We start from the raw sequence: 23,138 nt of genomic DNA, 5'->3' as shown, positions 1-23,138 counted from the left end.
TTAGCTCATTACGGGTGTAGGGCGCACAGCGGCTATTTGATGGAATAAAACCAAATGATTTCCATAACGAGGAAGGCTTGAGAAGTGCCGAGGTCTTCGGTTAGAATGATGTCTATCTAGGACAAATGATAAGGGCTGGAAATATTATGCAGGCCATCCATCCATCCATCCACTCATCCATCCATCCATCCACCCATCCATCCACCCATTGTTGAAACACTCCTGAATATTAGAGCCGTAATCATATTCTCTGAGTGGGGGAGTGAGAGATATACAGTTTTACAGTTGGCTACATTCGCCGTGATTATGACTCACTCTATGTTCATATGTCAGTCTTTCGTGGCAGTGAAATAGGATGTTTTGTATTCCATCCCTCGCTAATAACACATGGAACAATAAGTCATCATCATCTGGAAAAGGCTCAATTACACCACATCCTCCGAAGGAGATCTCGCAAAGGAGCGGTGTGCTGCCAACTAAAAAATTTCAATTTTCTAAATTTCAAGAATGAGCTTTGTATCCTTTATGGGCTCAGAGATGGAAGAAATAAACAAATCTGTTATAGTGGTTAAGTAAGGGCAGAAACAACCCAATAGAATATTACTCTCATAAAAGTAAGTCCTGCATTAGAAATTCTACTTAGTATTGTCTATTACAAGTGATTGTAACAGTATAAAAAAATAAAAGTACGCATTCTACATGGCATTCTATGATTTCATTGCTTGGGAGAAAGATCTGAAAGTAATAACCCAAGTTTTTGGGAGATTGGCCTGTTAGTCAACTCACCCAGATGAAAGCTTTGGTAGCCGTAACATGTGGGTCACAGCTTGGAGGATTTTCATGCCTGAGCCCTAATGAAACCAAGGCTTTTTAAGTCATGTGAGTGCCTTGGACTTGATTTTATTTGGCTACCCGTTAAGCAATGAGAACATAGACACCCAAATCATCCATATGTCCCTGGTAGATCTTTGGCTCTGGTGCTCCATGCTAACTCTTTAGCAGACACTATGTAGAGTGATTAGGCGACTAGCATTATCTCAAAAGTGAGAAAATGAGAACTTGTAGCAGCGCTACATCTAAATGGTAAGTAATCCTAAATGATAAGCAGCTAAATCCGACAGTTTGTGTTGGATATTGATCAAATTTACACAGAATATGAAAGATAACAAACCGTTTTGAATTACCAGGGGACTGCAGTGGTTGAATATATGTTTGCTCACCTGAAATACTTTCAAAAATAAACCTGGCTACATCAGGTGTATTGAGTTAACTCATTGTTAGAATATATGAGACTACAGGCCATATAATGAAAACCACTGGCAACTTTTTATTACTAAAAAGGTCAGTCTTCTTTCTTTGCTAGTAGCTGCTATCACGCAACATGGCGAATGCTAAAGTGTTAGCATGGAGCACCGGAGCCAATGATCTACCGGGGACACATGGATGATTTGTTGACCAACGGGCCAATCTCCCCAAAACTTGGTGTATTTCTTTAATGCTTTGCCCTCTGAAGGTCACATCGAAGAGGTTTTGGTCCGCTGATGTCGGCTCTGTTTGCCTCATCTGTCAGCAGGCTGGACAGCAGTAGAGTAAAATACTTAGTTACTCTTCACCCGCGGTGGTATTTTAAGCACATTGTACCTCAAGCTCATAACTGGAACTGTCCGTAAGGTTTTCCTCGTGTCTCTGCTCTCTTTGCTTTCGCCTGGCCTCTGATATTCCTTTCTCCTGGCATATGATATTAATCTACACCCCCCACTTCTCTTGTACAATGCCCTCGTCTCCTTTTCCTTTCTCAAAAGCGTCTGGTAAAAGATCACTCCCACCACCACTGTGTCTGCATGTGTGTGTGTGTGTGTGTGTGTGTGTGTGTGAGGGAGAGAGCGAGAGAGAGAGAAAAAGAAAAGAGAGAGAGAAAGAGAGAGAGGCGTTTCCTCAGGCAAATGAAGTACTTGTCGTTTTGAGTGGAGTGAGAACTGGCAGATGGGGAACATACTCCCTTTTTTTAACGCAGGCTTAAGGTCTAGTTGTGGAAATTTTCAGCTGATTTTTTATGTAGACTTAAATCTTGAGAGGCGTTTTTTTTTTTTGGTTTGTTTTGTGCTTTGTTTTTTTGTTTTTTTAGCATTTGAAACCACTGCCATGTGACATATCCTCACTAGAACTGCTGGCTGTATACAGGCAAGACCAAACCTTCAAGTGACATAACCTCAGATATCAAACACATACGCTAAACAATGTTGCCTACGCACTTATCTAAAAAACGAACAAAGGCCTAAACAGACTTAATAACACAAAAACATAATCCTAGTAATGCCTTCCCTTCTCATTTTGATCATACATCTTAGGAGAAATCGAGGAGAAAAATCAGCGTAATTTCCTAAAAAGCATGAGGCTGGAAACTCTATAAATATGACGAAACATAGTGATTACAGCAAGTAGTTGTGTGTATTTGTGTGTGTGTGTGTGTGTGTGAGAGAGAGAGCGAGAGAGAGAGAGAGAAAGAGAGAGTGAAAAAAAGAGAGAGATCCCTTATGTATTGCTGCATGCACACTTGCATGAACACGTGTATCGGTGTTTATGCCCGGTGCGTTCTGCTCTGCCTAAGCACTTAATACTCTTGTGTCAAAAAATGATTTGAATAGAGGTCTCATTGAATTTAAATAATTCCATCACCGTTCTCTTGTTCCCGAAAAACCGCATACCTCAGCAACACTTGAATAGTTTGCGAGATAAGGTTATTGAGGAGAGATAACAAAGTCTTTGCAAAGAAAAAAAAAAAAAGACAAAACCCACTGAAAGGCGCGCCAGACCGAGAGCAGCTATTTCCAATAAGGTGAATTGAGGTAAATGCAGTTACATTCTGGGTAGTGATGAATTTATGAAGGCAGGAGTTCAGGCAGCTTGGGGGAAATAAGCCTGTGTGAGTGACTAATGCTGGTTTACTGTAAACACAATATCTCATACCCACATTACAAATCTTGTGCCGTCTCTGATACTATTGGATGTCTCTCAAGTGGGAAACGCTGCTCAATTTACAAATTCACATGATTCCTACGGCTTCGGACAGTCTAATCAATAGCTGTGATCGTGAACGTCTCTCCCTCTCTCTCTCTCTCTCTCTCTCTCTCTCTCTCCGAGCCAGAGACTCTGATGTCATCAAAACGTACGGCCTGGAGCTGCTTCATCGACAGCGAACGGCAGACTGACTTTGTGGACTTTGTGGAGAACGGACATTTGAGCTTTCCCACCAAGAATGAGCTTCGTTTTTTTTTTTTTTAAAGCAGCGATAACGGCTAGGAATCAGAAAACGCAGCCTCATCCCCGGAAGATTCATCCCGTCAAAGTCACCTTCTCCATCTTCGCAAGTCGCAGTCGTTCTCCAAGGTGCTGTGCTGTCACTCGGATCAGCAGGGGAGACAAACTGTGGCACTGAGAGACAGCTGCTTTATGCCCAAACACAAATCGAAATCGAAATGAGGGCCTATAACATATCTGAACATATTCACTTCTCTTTTATGAAGTCTGAACCGTCTTCTTACAATATACCAAATTGTGCGCTGTAAAAGCAAAGTGCCTTGAAAACACAAAACATGGTGACAACTGAGCGGCCACCAAGCCGTTTTCTTGAGAAACTCTCTTATGTAAATTGCTGGTCACCACAGAAGAAGAAGACTAAGGCTCTACCAGTGAGCCTGAAAAAAAACCAAAACACTAAATTAAACTCTGACTTCTTTACTTCTGAGTTTTGAACCTAGATTTGAACTGATGAAGAAAAATCTGAAATAAATTCGGGGGACTTCTTATCCTAATTACTTAAGGAAAACACTGGGTATAAAGCAGAAATACTTGTAATTACATAATAATGTGGTAAATTGCCCGAAATCCATTAAATATGGCAGCTTAATGTGGCTTAATGACCTAAAAGTAAGGTGGTATGAACTGTGTACTTGGTCATATGTACTTGCTAAGAAATAAAGAACAAGTTTCCAAAAGAAGCCAATACAGAACACATTTACAGTATGTAGTATTAAGTATTTGGGTTTCCTCTGCTATCCCTTTAATTCCCCCAAACACCAGTTCACAGCTTTGTTGCTGCTTTTCCTAGTTTCAAAACACCAATCACAGTGTTTCAAGATACTCTCCTCCAACAGTGTGGAGACGTGTGTGTGTGTGTGTGTGTGTGTGTATGTGTGTGTGTGGTCCCAAAATCCCCAAATTCTTAACGTCTCGAGAAATCGCTCTTAATACCTTTCTGTAGCTCTCTAAACGCCCCACTCTCTGGCGCCCCCCACTCCTCCCCTCCCCCTCTCTCTCTTGGACCGCCCGAGGCAGAATGATTAATTTGTGGCTATTGATTTCTCTTCCTGAGCTGAAAGTATGTGAGAGAGAGAGAGGGAGAGAGAGAGAGAGAGAGATGAAGAGAGAGAGAGAGAGAGAGCGAGAGGTAGTGTGTGAGAGAGTCAGAGAGGAGCAAACGGGTGTGAGAGAGAAAGTGAGACTTGGAGAGAGAGGAGGAGGAGAAGGGAGAGAGAGAGAGAGGGTGAGAGAGTCGGTGTGTCTATATGTTAGGGAGAGAGAGCAGGCGAGGGGAGGGGGGGGGATGTATGGGGGAGCGGGTGGTGGTTTCGGGGTGGTGGGGGTGGGGGGGGGATACATCCAGTATTCAGTGTAGTGCTTCTCTGCAGTTCTTTTTTTCTAATCTTTAATGTAGGAAAAAAAAAAAAAAAGCCAATGGTTGCAGTCTGGATGCGTCAAACCACCTCCCCTCAGTCTCTCTCTCTCTCGCTCTCTCTCTCTCCCCCCCTCCCCGCCCCCCGCCCCCCCCTTCCTCTCGGTGGCGATTGGCAATTCACTGAGTGTCCACATGTCATCTCTTGCCCTGCTGCAGCGGCGAGGAGGCGGGCAGGAAGGGAGGAAGGGCAGTTAAAGGCGGGCAAGACGGCCAGATGGATGGAGGCATGTATTCATCCATTTCCTTGTTTCATTACATCTATGTAAATGCTGCCGGGTTATGTGTTGGTAACCCCCCCCCCCCCCCTCCCCCTACTCCCTTTGCACCCCCCCGCCCGCCCTCTTTTCACGGGCCGATATAAGACAAAAAAAACTCCGGTTCTCTCAGATCAAGCTCCGCCGATTCCTCGCTGCCTCTTTTGATTCCTCTTCCCATCCTTCGCTCTTGTCTTTCCCTTCAACTAAATCCCCACGCAGCCAGTACAGAAATTTAATATTGTAACTGGTGGCTTCAAATAAGAAAATAAATAAATAAATAAATGAAGGAAGGAGAGGAAAGGAAAGGAGGCATGGGGGGGCAAGATGACAGGCCGTGTGATCGGCGCTTAATTCTGTTGAGTAATCATTTTAATTAAGCCTCGATCTGGTTAGCATTTCCGGTGACTGGCCCGTCTCTCTCTCTCTCTCTCTCTCTCTCTCTCTCTCTCTCTCTCTGCATATTTTTGACAGATGACGTTTTGGAGAAGAGTACGACCTACATTCGCTGTTGGCAAATTAACATTCCACGTCCCCCCTCCGCGCCCCGTCAGACTCCATATACTTAATAAGAGAAATGAAATATGTACAGTGATCAGCAAGTGCCCATTTTGTCAGGTGACATTTCAAGGGCAAGTACAGTGGTGGTGATGGTCGATGGAATTAATATATTTTGTGCGACAGATGTATTTGTGTGGAGATGTGTGGAGATGCAAAAATTCAACAGTTATTGTTTCCTTTTTGCCTTATATTCAGTTTGAAGTGGTTTTACAACATGTTAGAATGTTTACAGCATTTTGGAATATTACAGTGTGAACTTGTCATACAGGGATTTCAATTTTTCTCAATAAGCTGAAGTCTTGGGCGTCCTGGTGACTGGCATGCATCATGAAAACACGATGTCCCGTGTTCGAATCCGACCCAGGTCACCCCTCTTTCTCTCTCTCCCCCAGTCTTTCCTGTCTGTCTCTACTTTCAACTGTCAGATAAAGGCAAAAACACCCAAAAAGTAATCTTAAAAAAAAAAAAAAAAGCTGAAGTCTTCCAGGGGTTTGGATAACCAACGCCCCTACTGGTATTTGTTTCTTTGACCTGGCTTCACAAAGCTCAACAAACAAACCACAGGAATTTCATACCAGTCGTCACCGCTCCTACCGCCGATTACATTATAGCCGACAATCTAAGTACAAGAAAATGACCAATTATTCTTTATTATGGACTTTCTGTGCTGAAAAATCTATTGAAAGGATCCATAAAACAGAACTGCCTGACAGCTACAGTGTTTCATCAAACCCGTGCAGCATGATGAGAGCTGGAAAAGCCATGGAAGCACACTGGCAGCTCCAGAAACTTGTGGATTACAGCAAAGATGCGAGAAATGCTGCCAGTCTTTCTTCATGTCTGCTGCTGTAGCGTCATCAGACACTACAAACTGAGTAAATCCAGGCTGGACTCGTGAAATGAGCACGGTGTCTTCAAATGCAAATAACGTGAAGAAGACACGAATAGAAACAGGAAGTAGTTTGACAGTGAAATAGTGCGGTGGAAACGAAGGTCGGGGTGTGGATGGGCGGAGACATTTACCTTCAACTCTGGTTCAATTCCCAAATCATGACAAGGAGTTTTCTACGGTGAGTGAAGTTTTTATTTTCAGCTAAAGTTTCTTTTATTTAACCATGACTAAAACCTCACCTTAACCAAAGTTGTTTTACTTGCCTAAACTTATCCGTTAGCTAAACTTTTCACATGCTGAACAGGTGAAATATGCTGTTCAATCCTTGCTATTGTTTTGTGGTGGAGGAACGCAATCTTCGCATTATTCGTGTCCGCAACATGTAATCTGCGTTTCAGAGTTTGTGCTCAGTTCACAAAATGCTTTGTTGAGACTGTGTTGCTAATTCTTACCATTTTACAGGCTGTGGACTATGGAGGTCAAACTGGCATCATCACAAGTGGACAAAAACGTATCTGCTTACCTCACGTTACGATTCGATATATGCAATATGGGGTTCACCATTTGATACAACCACGATAATATGTAATAAATAAAAGTTCAACGACAAGTGTGACTGTGCAGAATTATATTTCTTAGCCACAAATCTTTCTAGCGATGGCATTGGCTTGCCAGAATGTAAACAACAATTTTAAAATGTCATTACAAAGTGCAAATAATTTAGATGGAGAGCTTGTGAAATTGTGATGGGCAAGCTGTTTCATTTGTGAGTTTAAAAATGGAGCTAATGTCTTGATTCATTTTTCTGCCCCACGATACATTTTGTCACATTTGTGTATTACGATATACTGAAGTTTCGATATATCGTCCCGTCCCTAATAAACGCGGTTTGGGTGTGTGAGTGTGTGAGTGTGTGAGTGTGTGAACCCCGCTAGCGAGTTGTTTCCAGTTTGTTTCGTCCGGCGGTCGGACGGCGGTGAGTTCTGACTCTTTGTTCCCCCGGAGCGAGCGGTATGAGGAACACTGTGGGTAAATAAAAGATTCATTTTCACGAGTTGTTCATGCTGTCATCCTAAAGACGGGCGCAGCGTTCGCCCGTCACCGAGGTGACGTAACGGCGTGATGACACATTACATACACACAATATTCCACATACACAACTGTAAGGCTGGGGAAAGGTCACAGCACCGCCGCTGTCAGGCTCGCTCAAATCCACGGTATTGGGAGAAAAAAAAAAAAAATACATGCATGTTTGGCTCAGGTCTGCGTGACGTCTGCACTCGTTTGCAAGTGAAAATGTGCGTGTGTGTGTGTGCTAGTGTGTGTGTGCCTCTGTGCATGCTGCTATGATCATGAGAGACTCCCTGTCCTGGAAAGTGATCTGAGAGAGCAAAGGGAAGCCACGCTGCTCCTCATTAAAAATTCATCCTGTTCCTTACTGCACTCAGAAAGACAGAGGCAATGAACGCGCGCGCACACACACACACACACACTCTCACACACACACACACTCTCACACACAAACACACTCACACACACACACACACACGCACACACACACACACGCACAACAGTAGAGGAGGAGGACAAAGGCGGCATGCTCGATTGGAAATTGCATCATCCTCCTCAGTGGACTTAGCAACACCTTATCCTCGGCTACATCAATATGTAGCGATGATAACAGCGGCAACTTCATTTTGACAAATTCCCTGATTCACTCTGATCTGGAGATTAGCGTCACATTGTCTTCTTATCCTGCCGAAAATCAGCAGCATCGTCAGCAGTTTGGCCGATGCTTTGTCTAAGCATTAGAGTCATAGTACGTACCTCTACAGACATGAATAATCGAGTGTCAGCCGTTCCCAGACACCAGGTTTACATCATTTCCTGTAGGAAACCTATTAAATCATCATCCTTCAGGTTAGCCCCCCGACTCACTCTATCAAACTGCTTAGGCTACACAGAAGAGTGATAGAGCAAGCAACACAGAAAGAAACAGTCTAACTCGCTTGAAGTTTGGTCACATTCAGCATTTAATGAAATCGAAATCCACTTTTTTGACCGTGCCATGCACTGGAGTCATTTGGAGCAATATCACTCCTAACTGCCGGACGTATACCGGGATCAATCAAACCAAATTTTCGCTCGATTGATCCTGGTATATTTCAAACTTCCAGCGCTCCTAGATTGACCTTGTCGGCGTCATTACTCCCAATAAAGTCGACGCTCTGACACAACAACCTCTCATCTTTTTTCTCCTTCGTATTATCTTTGCTTCGGAGTGAAGCGGTTCTTCAGTGGTCTCGTTTGACAGATACAGTCTCATTACAACTGTTTGTTTTCCCAACAGCACCATTTGCTGTGACAGTGGGGTCTGCCAGCCCCGCCGACTGCAGTAAATACTCACTCTGGAGTGCAGTAAACACGGCCATCTGAGCAGCGTCACACTGACAGGCAGCTCTGACGTCCTCAGAGACAGACAGGCGGGCAGACGGGCCGGTTTGGCCCCTCCAGGCTCCCCTATCAACATGGCCACCCAAGGACGTGCCGCAGCTCTGAAGACACCAAGCCTAAAATATGTGGATAGCGAGATGCGAGTTATGCAGTTGTTTTTTTTTACATACTGACAGCTGGCTGGATATATGAGCTGGTAAGATGATTTTGTGCCTTTTTTTGGTTGATGATAGGCAGAAGAAGAGGGGAGGCGGAGGTGAGGAGGAACAAAACAAAACCTGTTACTGCCTCCGTCTGCCCTGCAGTGGAGACTCGACTCTTAAACTGTGAAAAAAAATCAATCCCTGTAGAAATCCGTGTGTCTCAAATTGCAACGCTGTCTGGTTTGCTTGCATTGTTGCACGGAAAACAAATCGATCGTATCGTATGTCAAACTAGAAAGACACCTGATATCTAAATACACCATAATGCCTGGTGTATGCATTTCAAACACAGACGCACACTCATCTTATCCTCGGCCATCTGGACCGGATCACCTTCATCCTCCCAGATTGGCTGTGTTACATTACTGTATAAGTACATCTTGCCATCTCTCTCCCTCCCCCTTGCCCTCTATATTTGCCCTGTGCTCACTTCTCCATCTGTCATACTCAGTGTCGTTACCTCCAGTCCCTTCCCCTGTCCTCCACCCTGCCCCGGGCTGTGACCCCCGCCTGGCCACATGAACCCTCAGCCCTCCCTCCCCCCCGCCTCTGTCCGGGCCAGAGAATCTCGGCCTGGGATGGTTTTGGCTTCCGCTTCCTTCTGGACGACGGAGCGGAGCTGTCAGCACCTCTCCCACTAGGTGCTAAGAGGGCCTTGCAGAGGTGGGAACATCTCTGTCCCCTCTCCTCGGCTCTGCTAAGGGCCTGCTGGGCCAAAGACCTTATTCATAACCTGCAAAAGGACTAACAAGGGGCTTGGTCTGAGATCCAGGTACAGCCAGACCGTGAAGTCATATATTCAGTGGCACAGCTGGGGTAAGCGACCAGACAGACTCTAACGATGCCCCATCCCTTCCCCCAACTCTAAGATGATGCAGTGTGTTTGGGCTGCGTTCTGACACAAAGCAAATACGGCGTAATAGATTGCAAATGAACTGCGCCACGGACACCACCAATTAATCAAAAGGCAGATTGCCGTACTTTCTCCTTGCTATTGCAGAAAAAAAAGGAGTGAATCGCACCTCCTTAAAATGAATGGATTGTATCTGCAGTTAATTATCATTTACTACAGGGTCTCTTTGGGATGTTTCCACAGCTTAAGGATACGGCCAGTGAAGTGGAACGGAGAGAAGCTCTGCCGCGATGGAATCAGAGATTGGCCTGGTGGTAATTACACTTTCATTGTAAGAGGATCAATTCTATGTAATCAGAGCGCAATCTCACTGAAAATCGAGTGGTTATTCAAGCCACTTTAACATGGAAACTTTACATTTGCAAGAGGACAACATTTGTTTGATAAACAGTAGCTGAGAGCAAGCAAATACTAGAAGATGGTTAGTGGAATCTGGTTGTGTTGGACTACTGACTTGCATTTTATCTACTATTGCTCTGGACCTTTTGACCATTGTCGCACCTTGAGATCACACCTGATATTGCATCAGATCCACTGTCTTTAATTGTTAAAGTCACAAATGAAAAATGTATTTTGTTAGCTAATTCTATATATCATAACTTACACCAATTTAACAATAAATGCCAAAAAACCTACAATTTTTTTTATTTTCTTGTATTCTTATATAAAAATCCTGTTACTTTTATTTCCTACCATCTACCTAATACCACCATCTAATACTACCATCACATATTTTTTAACTACCCCGCACCCTCTGCCCCTCCCATCAATTAAAACCTGCAACTTCACAAGTGACACGAGTGGCAACATGGAGTAGCGATGCATTTCTGGGTGTTCCCCCTAGAAAACTGTTTAATTTTCCTAAGACACAAACTGGAATTTATTCATATTTATTTTGAAGAATCCAAAACTGACAGCTCAAGATTATGCACAAAGCATTTTTGAACTTTTGAACACATTCCCTCCCTGTGTTATGTCCCGCCCCAACATCCTGGTTCAACTGGAAATGCGTTGAATTACGGAAGCGAGACACCATGGAAATGCCGTTTCCTTGTGACTTCAGCGGTGAACTCTTTGTGTTTTGATCGGACTCATCTGAGCAGTCAGTCAACAGTCGCTGCCCATCAGTCCATTGATGTGTGTTGGTGAGGTGCGGCGCCCTGCCCACTCCCTCCAGTGTTGCCACACAGTGTGCTCATACAAATACTAGCCCAGGGTGTGTGCTGTATTGATTTGTTCTCTGGTCATGTAGTATAAAGATAGACCCCCAACAGGACCAACTGCAGCTAAAAATAACACGTTTAAATCAAACACACACACACACACACAAACATGCACACACAAACACACACACACACATACAGCAGCGCTGGCTGTGATGATGAGGAAGTGTCGGGGGTCGGAGGGGATAATTATTATGTGGTAACTAAGACGCTGCCCGTCTTTGATGCATGTCCCATCTTTAATAATGCTTGTTCTCTTATTTTATTTTTCTAATTTACGGCCGAGGCTCTTACTCCCTGGAGCGGGGGCTTCGTCTCCACGCAGAGTGGGTGACAGCGTTTATGGGAGAGTGCCACCGAAGTTTACAGCACGTCTCCCATCGATCAAAGCCATCAGAGCCATTAATCATACGCTAAACCAATTACCATGCCATCACCCCCCTCCACTGTCCATCTCATCTCACAGAGGAGCGAACAGAGCAACCAAGACAAGGCTGGCCGCTACACTTCTGTTTATACACAAAGAGAGGATCAGGGTGTCCTCTACTTCTCCAGAATGTACTTTAAATCCCCATTGTCTGCGGACCTTGTTCCCACGGCAGCCATTTTGAATTTACGTCACCCTCAGGGAGGGAAACTGTATTTGGAAGAACAAGTACAGCCCAGCCATGTATACCAAGAAGGGTTATAAATGTCGGGAATCTGACAAAAGTTTATTATTTCACAGATTCCCCAATGAAAAACATATTAGAAATGAAAGGATCTCAAGAATCTGCAGGGATATAGGTTCACAAGGTAATATATTTGTCCCACTATAGCTAGCTACCTAGCTAGTAGCTTACTAACTAGTGAGCTAACTTCATGCTAAATTCAAGCAGTTGTTCTAGCTTGATAACGGTCTATCTCAAGTCCTCCCTTATGCGCTGAAGTAACATTAGTTTTCCAGTTCTTCACCATAATTGCACTGGTATTATACCTATTGTATTGTATATTGTAGCCACAGACCTGAGGCTGCTCTCACCCATAATCAACACACTCTACGCTGATATCCCGAGAGTCGACTCCAACAGAATCGATTCTCGATTTCATCACATCAAATCTGAGAATCGATTCTGCTAATAAACAGAATTGGACTCGACTCCTGTTGCAATCTCGACTGCAAACTCTGGAATTGAAAAAACTGTTTAATTTAAACAAATCTGTAATGATCCATTCTGATTTAGACTATCTGTACTAATCTGTGTTCGATTGCCTTGGTCTGATCTATTTCACAACAAATGGGGAGGGGGGAGGGAGAAATTCAAGGCTCATTGATAGAATGCCAACCGGCGTAAAACTTAAAATTTTGTGTTGAATTTCATTTGGAATCGGAATTGATTTAGAATCAATTCCATTACAAGGAGTCGGAGCCGGACTCTAACGTGTGGAGTCGTCCGTCCCTGTATCCTGACACCAGAGTCTGTTGATGTTCATCTCTGCAGCAGGATTGTAGCAAATGGCAAGCTCAACAGCAATACAATCGCGGGCTAGAGCCTCGCACTGTCTCCCACCACAGCCTAATCCAGTAATGCCTGGCCTATAATTTGGCTTTAGTGGGCAATAGAGAGGGCAAGGTGGAGACCAATAAAACAGTCGTGGACGGCGGTGACTGTCTGCAGTCTCAGCGGAGCTCCAATGAAAGGCAGGCGAGGGCAAAATGAATCCCATCCATCGCCGGCTGCCGGGCAGAGTGACAGTGCACTGCAATACAGACCAGTCACTTTACACAGATGGGGGGGGGGGGGGGGGGGTGATACTGTCCTGATGCTGGACAGCCAGTTTAAACAGCAAAACGGTTCAGGGTCTAAACCTCCACAAGTGGCTGCGAGCCCCTATCAATACACCTTGCTTTCCCTCCACGCCGCTGTGAACTTCTGTCCAATAGACCGGCTGCCTGTAATCCGGCCCGTGCAGCTGGGTGTACAGTGGATCGGTGTCATAATACAGTGTAATGCCACTTTAGGGCCCGGGACATTAGCCTGGGTGGGCATACTCCAGCTGGGTAATCCTTATCTGATTGGACTATGAGACTAATCCCGCTCTTCTCTGCCGCTCTGCCCTGCTATCTGCTTTAATCTCAGGCCCGTCTCTCATCCTGCCTCTCTGTCACGCACACTGCTAAGAGTACGCATTTACAAATATAGCCACGCACACATGTATGAGCGCAAGAACACACACACACACACACACACACACACACACACACAGCATACTCCCACATGTGTTTGCAAATGCATGAATGTACACTACAATGATACTCCCACATGCTTATACATAAAATCATGAGGCAGAATGCATGCACCATGATCTATAGTACTCTCATGGTGATTGACAGGAGCTGAGGGAGGCCATACGAGAGCGGTAGCCATTTTAGATGTCCTTCCGCCCTGCATCTATCTACGGATTACTAAATCAAATTATTTCTGTTGGGTGTAGAACCGCAGTGTAGCAACAGTGCACAGAATCAGAGAATGAATTCAGTGATTTTTTTTTTGAAAGCATCCTCAGTCTCATCCACAGACACTAGGAGGACGAAGCCGGTGAGTAAAGTTCACACACCTATAAACAAACGGGGAGCGTGTGCCTCCGATGCATTCGTATTCATGTGGCACTGCAAGGTTTACATATAGCGTGGAAGAAGCAAAGAAAACAGACGTACTCCGTGTATTATTGATGGTTCTGCGTGATCTGGACAGCGGCGGGGAAAGAGAACGAAGAAGCAAGGTGGAACGTTGAGGTGAGTCGTGAGTCTTAATGGACATCTCGCCCCATACAACAGGTAATAAAAGACACCAAAAAAAATCAGACACCCTGGTGGTCCTCTTTCATCATAACGCTTCACCATTCCTCTTCTGCACCTCCTCCCCGACTCTCTCTCTCTCTCTCTCTCTCTCCCTCTCTCTCTCTCTCTCATCCTACAGCCATGGTGGAGCCTGAGGGCGGCGCTGTAATGAAGATGAATGCCTCAGATTAGCAGCGATCGCAGCGCGGTACACCTGGCTGAGAGCGCAGGGAGGCAAGGCGGACGCTCTCGCAGACGTCCCAGATAGGACGGACGAGCGCCGCCCCCCCCCCCCCCCCCCCCCCCCCCACCTACCCCCCCCGGGGCCCGATCCATCAGCGACACACGTGTTTACCGTGTGCGCCGGTCACGCCTCGCCAGCCCAAAGCACACGACGAAATCCCCTTCTGCATCCCTAGACATTCGAGACTTTGCATTTCAGCGTCATCTCCACAGTATGTGATTAATATATTTGAATAGTTACACTATCAGTCAAAAGGTTGGACACACCTGACTGAATGTACTATGTTTTTCATTTTCTTAAAGCCATTTTCATCTAAAGGCTTATGCTTAAATACTTGAAATTTGTTTCTTAGACAAATATAAATCGTGAAGTTGATCCTATGTATGAATTTCTTTCCAAAGCCTTTTGCCTTTCCATCAAGACAAAGGGCGGGTACTTCAAAGAATCTAAAATATAAGATAGTTTTGATTTTTTTAACACTTTTTTGGTCACTGCACAATTCCATTTGTGTTATTTCATAGTTTTGATGTCTTTACTATTATTCTAAAATGTGAAAAATAGTAAATAAAGAATAATGCATGTGTCCACACTTTTGACTGGTAGTGTAAAAGAAGAAGAAGCAGAATTGGAATCCAAAGACTGACTATTGAGAGTCAAAAACAGTCTAACACATCTGGAACTATAGTAATAGCAGTATAGTAGTATAGAATTTTTAGATATTAAACATTGGTATCAAAGTTAAGATTCTGGTATCGTGACAACAGCAGTCTGTGTCCTGGTCCTCGAGATGCCATGATGGGAAGTGGCTAACTGCTCAGTACTGTGCTGAATACCAAACGATTTTGTTCCTGTTAAAAAGGTCTTCTAAAGGGTTCCAATAAACCTAATGTGGAGTTATTAGAACCCTTCAGGTCCTGGGACATGTGAGCCGTCCCGGGAGAGCTTTTGGCAGAAGCGCTGTAATATATCCCAACTGGACCATTTGACCTTTTCTACATCATTATAACCATTGCACTTGCTGGGGTTTGGCTGGCAATCACCCAGGGAACATTATTGACACAGAGTATTGTGTTTTCTACTGAGGCAAATACAAAGACTGTGCTAGAAAAAAAAGAATCAGCAGCATTTACATGAAGTGGTTCTAAAGGCAGCTGTGAGATTCAACAAATTAATCCCATGCTTTTGCAGGTGCATATTCTACATTGCTTTCAGCATGACTTATAACTCAGGCTAGGGGTGAAGACAAGTGTAAATCTACTAAATTGATATGGGATGTACTGTGTTTTACAAAGCCTGCAAAAAGCTCTACACTCATTTTCATAACTAGAGAAGCAGAAATGCATGATTTTTCATTGCTGCAATTTACCTGTAGGAAAATACACGGACAATAGGCAGACGTTTTGTATACACACACACACACACACACACACACACACAGACACACACAATCCGTTCTTTCCCCACAGTGAGAATATATTGTGTTTCTCTGACAAGGAGCAAGCGAGGCGGAGGTTGGGGTGTTGAGGAACCCTGTGTGGGTATTCCCCTTTCGCTTTTTCACAGGTTCTCCTCTCCAGGAGCTGGTTACACAAACAGAAACCCTCGCCCACCTGTGTCCACTTTGTGAGCTGGATGTGTGGGCCTGCGCTGCCAGGGTTACAGCAAACTGGTCTGTGTTTTCTGCTGCGATAAGGACAGAGGGAGTACTTCAACCATTTGCAGCCTTAGTTGCTGCCTGATTACCAATAAGACTTCAGTTAAGGAGAGCTAGGGGAAAGATGAATACGAGTCATCTCGGCACTTTGAATTAATTGAGCTAAGCTGCATGCTGTAGCCTAATTAACATCTGAAATGTTAAACTTGATATCACTCCTCCTGCCTGTAGAGAGTCTATGGTGAAACAAGCCTGGGTTTCCAGCAAGCAGGGTGCTTATCTCTGCCTCTCTCCAGCTGCATCCGGCTCTGTACTTTTCTATTTTTCAGTATCTCCGATTTTGGTTTAAATTGTGCAAACTACCTATAATTAAATGTACTCGCTTTTTAAGACCCAATTTCCCTAGCGGGAAGTCATTTGAATTGGAATTTGGAATCTGACCCCAGTAAGTAAATGCAGTGGCGCCCCTTTTTCCACTCCCTTGCCTCTTCTGGGCCTCGGATCATTCATGAATCACAGATGACAAATCTGGGTTTATTTCCTGCCATTTTGATCCAGGATTCAAAGGAAGAGGCTTGTTGTGTGTCTATACAAAAGCTACGTAGTGGCGCTCTGAACAGCAAAACACCTTGAGCCAAGAGTGTGATGTTTTCATCTCGTCTTGACTCTGGGCCGTTTTGTTTGCCAATTAAATAACGGCCTGGCAGGAATAAGGGCCAGTCACTGTCACAATTACACTTCAGCAGTTATTAATCCTATGTGCATTCATATAATAATTGTAGGAACACCTTATTGACAACAGCACTGTATCAGATTTTTGTATTTCATCCTGGGAAAGTTGCCTGAGCATGCATGCGGTTTTCCAGCAACACCCGCTTCACATTCACAAAGTTACACACACTCAAGTCTGGAAACTGTCCAGTACAACCACAGTTTTATGCTACTGGCCGCTGAGCAGGTATACTGGAGCGGTTAGTGTGTCAGTGCCTTGCTCAGGGGCACATCAGAGGAAGATGTAACATCTGTCAATCACTTTCACTTTACCCACCCAGACTTTCCCGGCTGGTCCGGGGATTTCGAACCAGTGACCATCAACTTCTCTTCTCTTGCCTTTCACACCAGTGGAATAGAATATACTCCAAGTCTCAAGATTGTCATGTGAAATATCCAACTCTGATGCCATGAAATAGGAGCACCATTGCTCATGAGCAGAAGCAAGATGCCCCTGTTCCTGTACCTGGGAAGAGTTAATAGCTGCAGGAATGACAGAGGGAAACTTGAACTTGAAACAAATCCGAAGCAGCTGCTGTATTTGGCCTCTGGTCAAAGTCACCTGTCCAGTCCAGGTCAAATATCAGCAAACCGCCTGATGTTGGTGGACTGCTTGGGCGGGACAGCGGTAACTCGGAGAAGTTTCAGAAACGCACATCGACACACCTCTAAGAAAACATTGTTATCATTGTTATTCCTGTTAATGCTGTTGCTGTCAATGTGCTGTAACCTCAGTGCAGGAATTCAGCAATTCTTTTTTATGGAGTGATACCTAAATTGGACTTGTTTCCCCAAATCTTTCTCAATTATTAAGCTTTAAGCGGAAGGTGCAGCCTGAGTCTGGCTGCTTATCGCAAAAGCTGGAGGAGCATGAAGCCAGACACCGCGGCCTTTCAGGATCTCACGGCTAAGAAGATGAGCAGATTTGTAACGCTCTGTGCCCTCACAAGGTTACAGTGCCGCACTCCAAGTCAGCGCCCGACGCCTCCGCTGGGGCATGACAGGAAACAAGCCGCCTCCGTTTGACGAGGCAGACGCGGGAGGTCGCCCCGAACCTGCGCTCGGGACGCGAGGCTGTTTGACATCTCGGAAAGCACCGAGCGCAGCCGGGTCAAAGGTTACATGACAAGCACCGTTAAGTCCCACCATCATCAAAGTTGTCAGGCAGATCAGGAACCGCTGACAGAAGTGGCTGCCTCTCTGCCTCTGTGGCTGTCTTGTAATGACAATAACTAGTTTTGGGTCATACCATGATAAAATCTTCTTATGAAAATAAACACCCCATCAAAACTGAAGTGTCACTTTTTACTATTTGAGATAAAATGTGAAGTGGAAAGAATACAACATTGGAGAGGAAGCAAGTATCATCTAAAATAAATAAATATCCAAGGATGGGTGCTTTTACCATGTTGGCCCAGAACTTTCATGGTGCTTGTTATGTGTGTGTGTGTGTGTGTGTGTGTGTGTGTGTGTGTGTGGGGGGGGGGGTGTTACATCTTGTCAGAGGGACTTGATTTCCCAGCAGCCCCTGTGCTGCAGTGCCTCTTCGTGTTGGGAAAGAGAGAGAAAGGGCAATGACAGCTGCAGCGGCTCCTATGTATAAACGCACCTATGAAACGTTATCATCTGACTTCACTAAACCCTCAGCTATGGCAAAGTCCCCTTCATCTAATATTTTCCACCAAAACCTCCAAACGCTTTTATCGAATCAATGACTGATGACTGACAAGATATTATTCACATTAATCAGATTAGAAGGAACATCAGTCCTGAATCCCCCCTGACGTGATTTTTTTTTAGATACAATTTCCAACAGATTGATCTTGATCTTTGCTCTTGTTTATATTGATAAAAACTACAAGGTCAAATTTTGGACTCACATAGCTTAAGTCATGACAGGTGTCCCATACTTTGCCACACCCACTTGACACCCATAGGCCCTTCAGACAAGCAAGCCTGGAATTTCTAACGGCGTCCCTTAATTAGGATTAGACCGATATATCCAGGGTTTTTTGGCTATTTATTTGAAATTGGATATCTGCTAGTGGTCAATGTCGTCCACCTCTAGCTAGCGAATATGTTTTTATTGTTGTTTTAATTCAGACGTCTGACCAGAGAAACCATTCCAGTGTGGTGTGGGAGGATTTTACTCAACAGCTTCAGGGGTTTCAGTCTGTACAACCTGCAGTGAAACCTGCCTCACCCTGCTGACCCACCTAAGAATTCTGTTTGTGGATTTCAATGGAGAGTTTTAGTGTCCCATGATGGTCTAAACGCTGTCTGAGAGGTCTTTTCCACCCTGACAAGGATACAGTCCCGGGCGAAACACAGAATCCTTGCAATTCTGGGGATTTGGGAGCGTGAAAGCGGACAGATATTCAACGGTCCCACAAAATATTGGCAGCTTCGAGACGAAAGTACTGGCATCGGTATCGGCCTTCAAAAACCCATATCAGTCGAACCCTACACTTCATGTTAGGGAACAGAGGGCTAAGCTGCCTCTGCATGGTGGCGTGGCATTTAGGGAAATGTACAGTTTAAGTAATGGTTCTTAACTGGTTCTTTAAAAGGCTGCGCAGTTCCACAAAGAACCATCGCCTACTAAAGAAACACCTTATTTAGCGGATGGTTCTTCATGTTCCTCATATAGTTCTTTGGGATATTAAAAGGTTTGTGATTCTTGTTTGAGTTATTGGATGGTGGATGATGCCATACATTTGGAAATTAACCATAACCAAACCCCTCCATGCCTAATTTAAAGAAATGGTTCTGTAAAGATCCTTGGTCTGAAAGGTTCTGTGTGAAACCAGAAATGGCATCACTTCGAAGAAACATTTTCAGATTTTTCTGTGTGTACAGTACAACAGTGATGATGTGTATTGTGGTAGTACTGGGGCTCCTGAGTGTATAAACCCCCAAAAGAAATCATGTGGGCAGTGAGAAAGTTTTTATTTTTGCATGCAGCAGCAGCATGGAGAACCTTACCTTCCAAGCAGCAGGTTCTCCACAGTCCCGAGTGGGTCATCACCTCCTCGTTCTTCTTGCTGGTCTCGTTCTCGTTGCTGGACTTGGTCTTGCAGACGCCGCGGGAGTACAGCCAGTAGTCCGTGCCGACCGCGATGGTCATGAGGCTGAAGGCCGCGAAGGCTCCCACCGTGGTCAGCAGCATCTGGACTCCGCGGTCGAACAGACCCATGTTTCCGCATTCCATGAAAGGGGGACCCCCTTTCCTCTTGATGTACAGGAAATAAATATTTGAAAATTTGCGGGACCAAACCAAACCGAAAAAACGGGATATACTCGAGCGAAAGGAGGGGGAAGGAGGAGGATGCGGTAGGAACCTTATGGTTGCGTTTGGGTGAGGACCGAAACAAGAGAAAAATCGGGGAGCTTGTCTTGGAGGGGGGGGGGGTTATTTTGGAGGAGAGGACGAGGCAGTTATGTCTCTATCTTTTTTGTATTCAAAAGATAGAAATTGTGGTATGCAGAGGGTAACAGCACCTCAGCAGCACTATAGGCCTAATGCCTTCAGCTGCAGATGTAGCTCACTATACTTCAGCTACTTGCAGCGGGAAAAAAAAGCTACAAACGTGAATATTAACACTGAGCTATAAAGGATTAATAATGTCCTAAAGCCTGGAGTGCCAGACCCGAGCCTAAAAATGGAAGTGAACTGAGGCGAGGTTTATTCTCTATAGGCCTGCACAAAATAGGCAACCTGTTTCTTGACTTGTAAGGTTACAGATAAGCACTGTTGTAAATGGACAGAGCTGAATTAACATGAGCTCAAATGGAGAGAAAAAAAGACGGTTGGGGGAGGCGTTAGAGTAATGGCAGGCTTACAGTACAACAGTTCAATATGTCTGTTTGAATGAGTTACAGTTACTTTAGTCATAGGCTATAACATTGCGTTTATATGTGCTAGTAAGAATTCAGAATTATATATTCAAAGCTATCCTAAAGACTATTATTATTATTCTATAGTGTTAGTCAAGAGAGGGGAAAAAGCAAGGAGAGAAACCGGGAAGGGAAACGAAGGACAGAGGGGAAATCTATCATATTAGTGGAAACAGAAAAGAGTAAACAAATGGACGAATTCAAATCCCGACTAGAGGAAATGAAAGCGACTCTTGCGGTGTTTTATAACGACCTATAATGAAGTTAAAGAAATATTACGGTGGAGGGAGCTATCAGTTTCCACAAATCAACCCTATATAGCCTACGATGGAATGAAGAAATCAAGGCTCAACGAATAAATTAATTAATTAGCAGGCTTTAAAAAAACACACACACACACACATACACACGCAAAACCCGATACAAATCAAAGTCGATAAAATTTAAAATCAATTTAAAAAAAAAAAATGAAATTAACCGCTTAGATTTTCCTTTTTCCTAAAATTTTGGTCCTCAGTTTCCATATGTAGCCCTATAGCTCTGGGAAGGTTTCCGCCGAAAATGGGGGTCTGCGGTCAGAGGAGGTTCCGTCGTCGACGATCCGGAGAGAGAGGGGAGCATCCAGCAAGGCAAGCCGACCATCACTCGACATAGAGCCGGCAGGAGGAGGACGAGGAGTCGGTGGGGGCGCCGCCGGAGCCGATGCTTCCCTGGACGGCGGAGGATGCTGCCGCTGCCGCCGCCGCCGCTGCTGCTGCTGCTGCTTGAATATCCAAATTCACCGTGGCAGTATCACACCCAGGACGGTCCCGTTTGTATAGCCCTTGCGCCATGTAATAGCAAAAAAAATAAATAAATTTGGATGAATGTTGCAATCTCTTCCCCCTTTTTTCCCCCTCTCTCTCTCTCTCTCTCTCTCTCTCTCGCTCGCTCGCTCTGGCTCTCTCTCTCTTTCTCTCTCTCGCTTGCTCTCTCTCTCTCGCTCGCTCGCTCCCTCCTCGCGCGCTCGGATGCAGGTTTTGGCTGCTTGCAGGAAGAAAAGAGAGATATTACACAATCAGGAGGAGACGCGACTCGCACAGATCCACAGACAGAGCTTGTGTTGTCACGATGTCAGAGTCAGCGGCGCTATACATTCAATACGTTCAATTTAGCCTCTCTCTTTCTTTCTCTCTCTCTCTCTCTCTCTCTCTCTCTCTCTCTCTCTCTCTCTCCCCCCCCCCCCTTTTTTTTGGGATGATGAGTAATATCAGTGTAGGGAAGCAGGTCTTTAATTCTGCAGTGTGGTTTTTCCTTCTTCTTGTCTGCTGGGGCGACGGGTACAGTCAGGCCTACAGTGTGTGTGAGTGTGTGTGTGTGTGTGTGTGTGTGTGTGTGTGTGTGTGTGCTCCGTGCTGCAGCAATGGAGGCTCGTTGCTGGAAAGATATTAAAGATTTTTTAATTCCGTTTCTGTGAGTGGAGGGGGCGGAAGGAGGGGGTGTTGGGATGGTGGACTCTCTCTCTCTCTCTCTCTCTGTGGTGGATGGAGGATTACAGAATTGCATTTGTGCACATAGGCTGAGATTCTGAGATTTATGCATTTAGCTATTACTGTATTATCCAATTGTTGCAGCATTCTCTCTTCCCTAAAGTAATCTTACTAAACGCATATACATTTTGCGGCTTCCCTTATCTCGCTTTTTCCAGGTCTCTTGCTCTTGGCATCTTATGGAAGTTACCGCATTTTTTGGCTACAGCTCACAGCTTTCAGATATGCAGATATGGTGTTATTTTCTGCTGATACTATGTTATTTCTCCATCAGTGACAATTAACAACGAGGATGAGGCCGGACGGACTGGCTTGACAGGCCCGCATTTGATCTTGGCCACGTTGAGCAGCTGCATTTCTGAACTCACCATTATATATTCAGCCTATTATAAAAAATGACAAAGTCCTATCTGATCAGGCACATGCTTACTGCAATAGAGAGACTGTGAGTCGGGCTGGATGTGTGGTGCTGAACGGACAGCTCCCTCCACCTCTGCTCTCCCTCTCTGGAGTCTGTCGCCCCCTGCTGGTGAAGCGCCTTTGTCGCAGCTGATTATCCAATAGCCCAAATGTGTTTGGAAGGAGTCAAGTCCATCCAAAGACACTCAACTCTTCTGCCCTTCTAGCTCCAATCAGCCTTGTCGCAGTGTCTGCTCTGAGCAATTAACAAACACAACTTGTGTTTGTTTTGGTCGGGGATTTGTGATCTTTCAACAAACCCGATTCAGCAGATACAGAGGAATGAATGGGTTCAGTTGGGTTTCGCTCATCTATATCTTTCATTGACTGGAGGGAGCAGGCAGAGGGTTCAGTGTCTTGCTCAAGGACACTGAAACAGGTCACATGGCTATTGCTGGGATCAAACCTGAGACCTTCTACTTACAGAACAGGCTCCTTAACCACTGGGCCACACTGCCACCTCCAAACAGAAAAGATGAATGAGCTCAGTGTTTTTAAAATCCCATTATGGCTACTAACTAAGGAAGA

The 23,138-nt window shown here is 44.8% G+C and overlaps 1 protein-coding gene across 1 annotated transcript in view; it reads right to left on the bottom strand.

Moving 5' to 3' along the window:
* cacng2a (calcium channel, voltage-dependent, gamma subunit 2a) overlaps positions 1–19,936 on the bottom strand; it is a 56,045-nt gene extending 36,109 nt beyond the window's left edge. The window contains exon 1 of the mRNA XM_071542373.1: positions 19,711–19,936. Coding sequence (XP_071398474.1) covers positions 19,711–19,936 — 226 coding nt within the window. The remainder of the gene's footprint in view (positions 1–19,710) is intronic.
* Positions 19,937–23,138: the final 3,202 nt, after the last annotated feature.

Source organism: Centroberyx affinis, unplaced genomic scaffold (assembly GCF_046629955.1).
Source record: "Centroberyx affinis isolate AG114_WGS23_722 - 3 ecotype Tasmania unplaced genomic scaffold, CSIRO-AGI_Caff_v1 ptg004071l_1, whole genome shotgun sequence".
NCBI classification, from domain to species: Eukaryota; Metazoa; Chordata; class Actinopteri; order Beryciformes; family Berycidae; genus Centroberyx; species Centroberyx affinis.
This window is presented reverse-complemented; position numbering and strand designations above follow the sequence as displayed.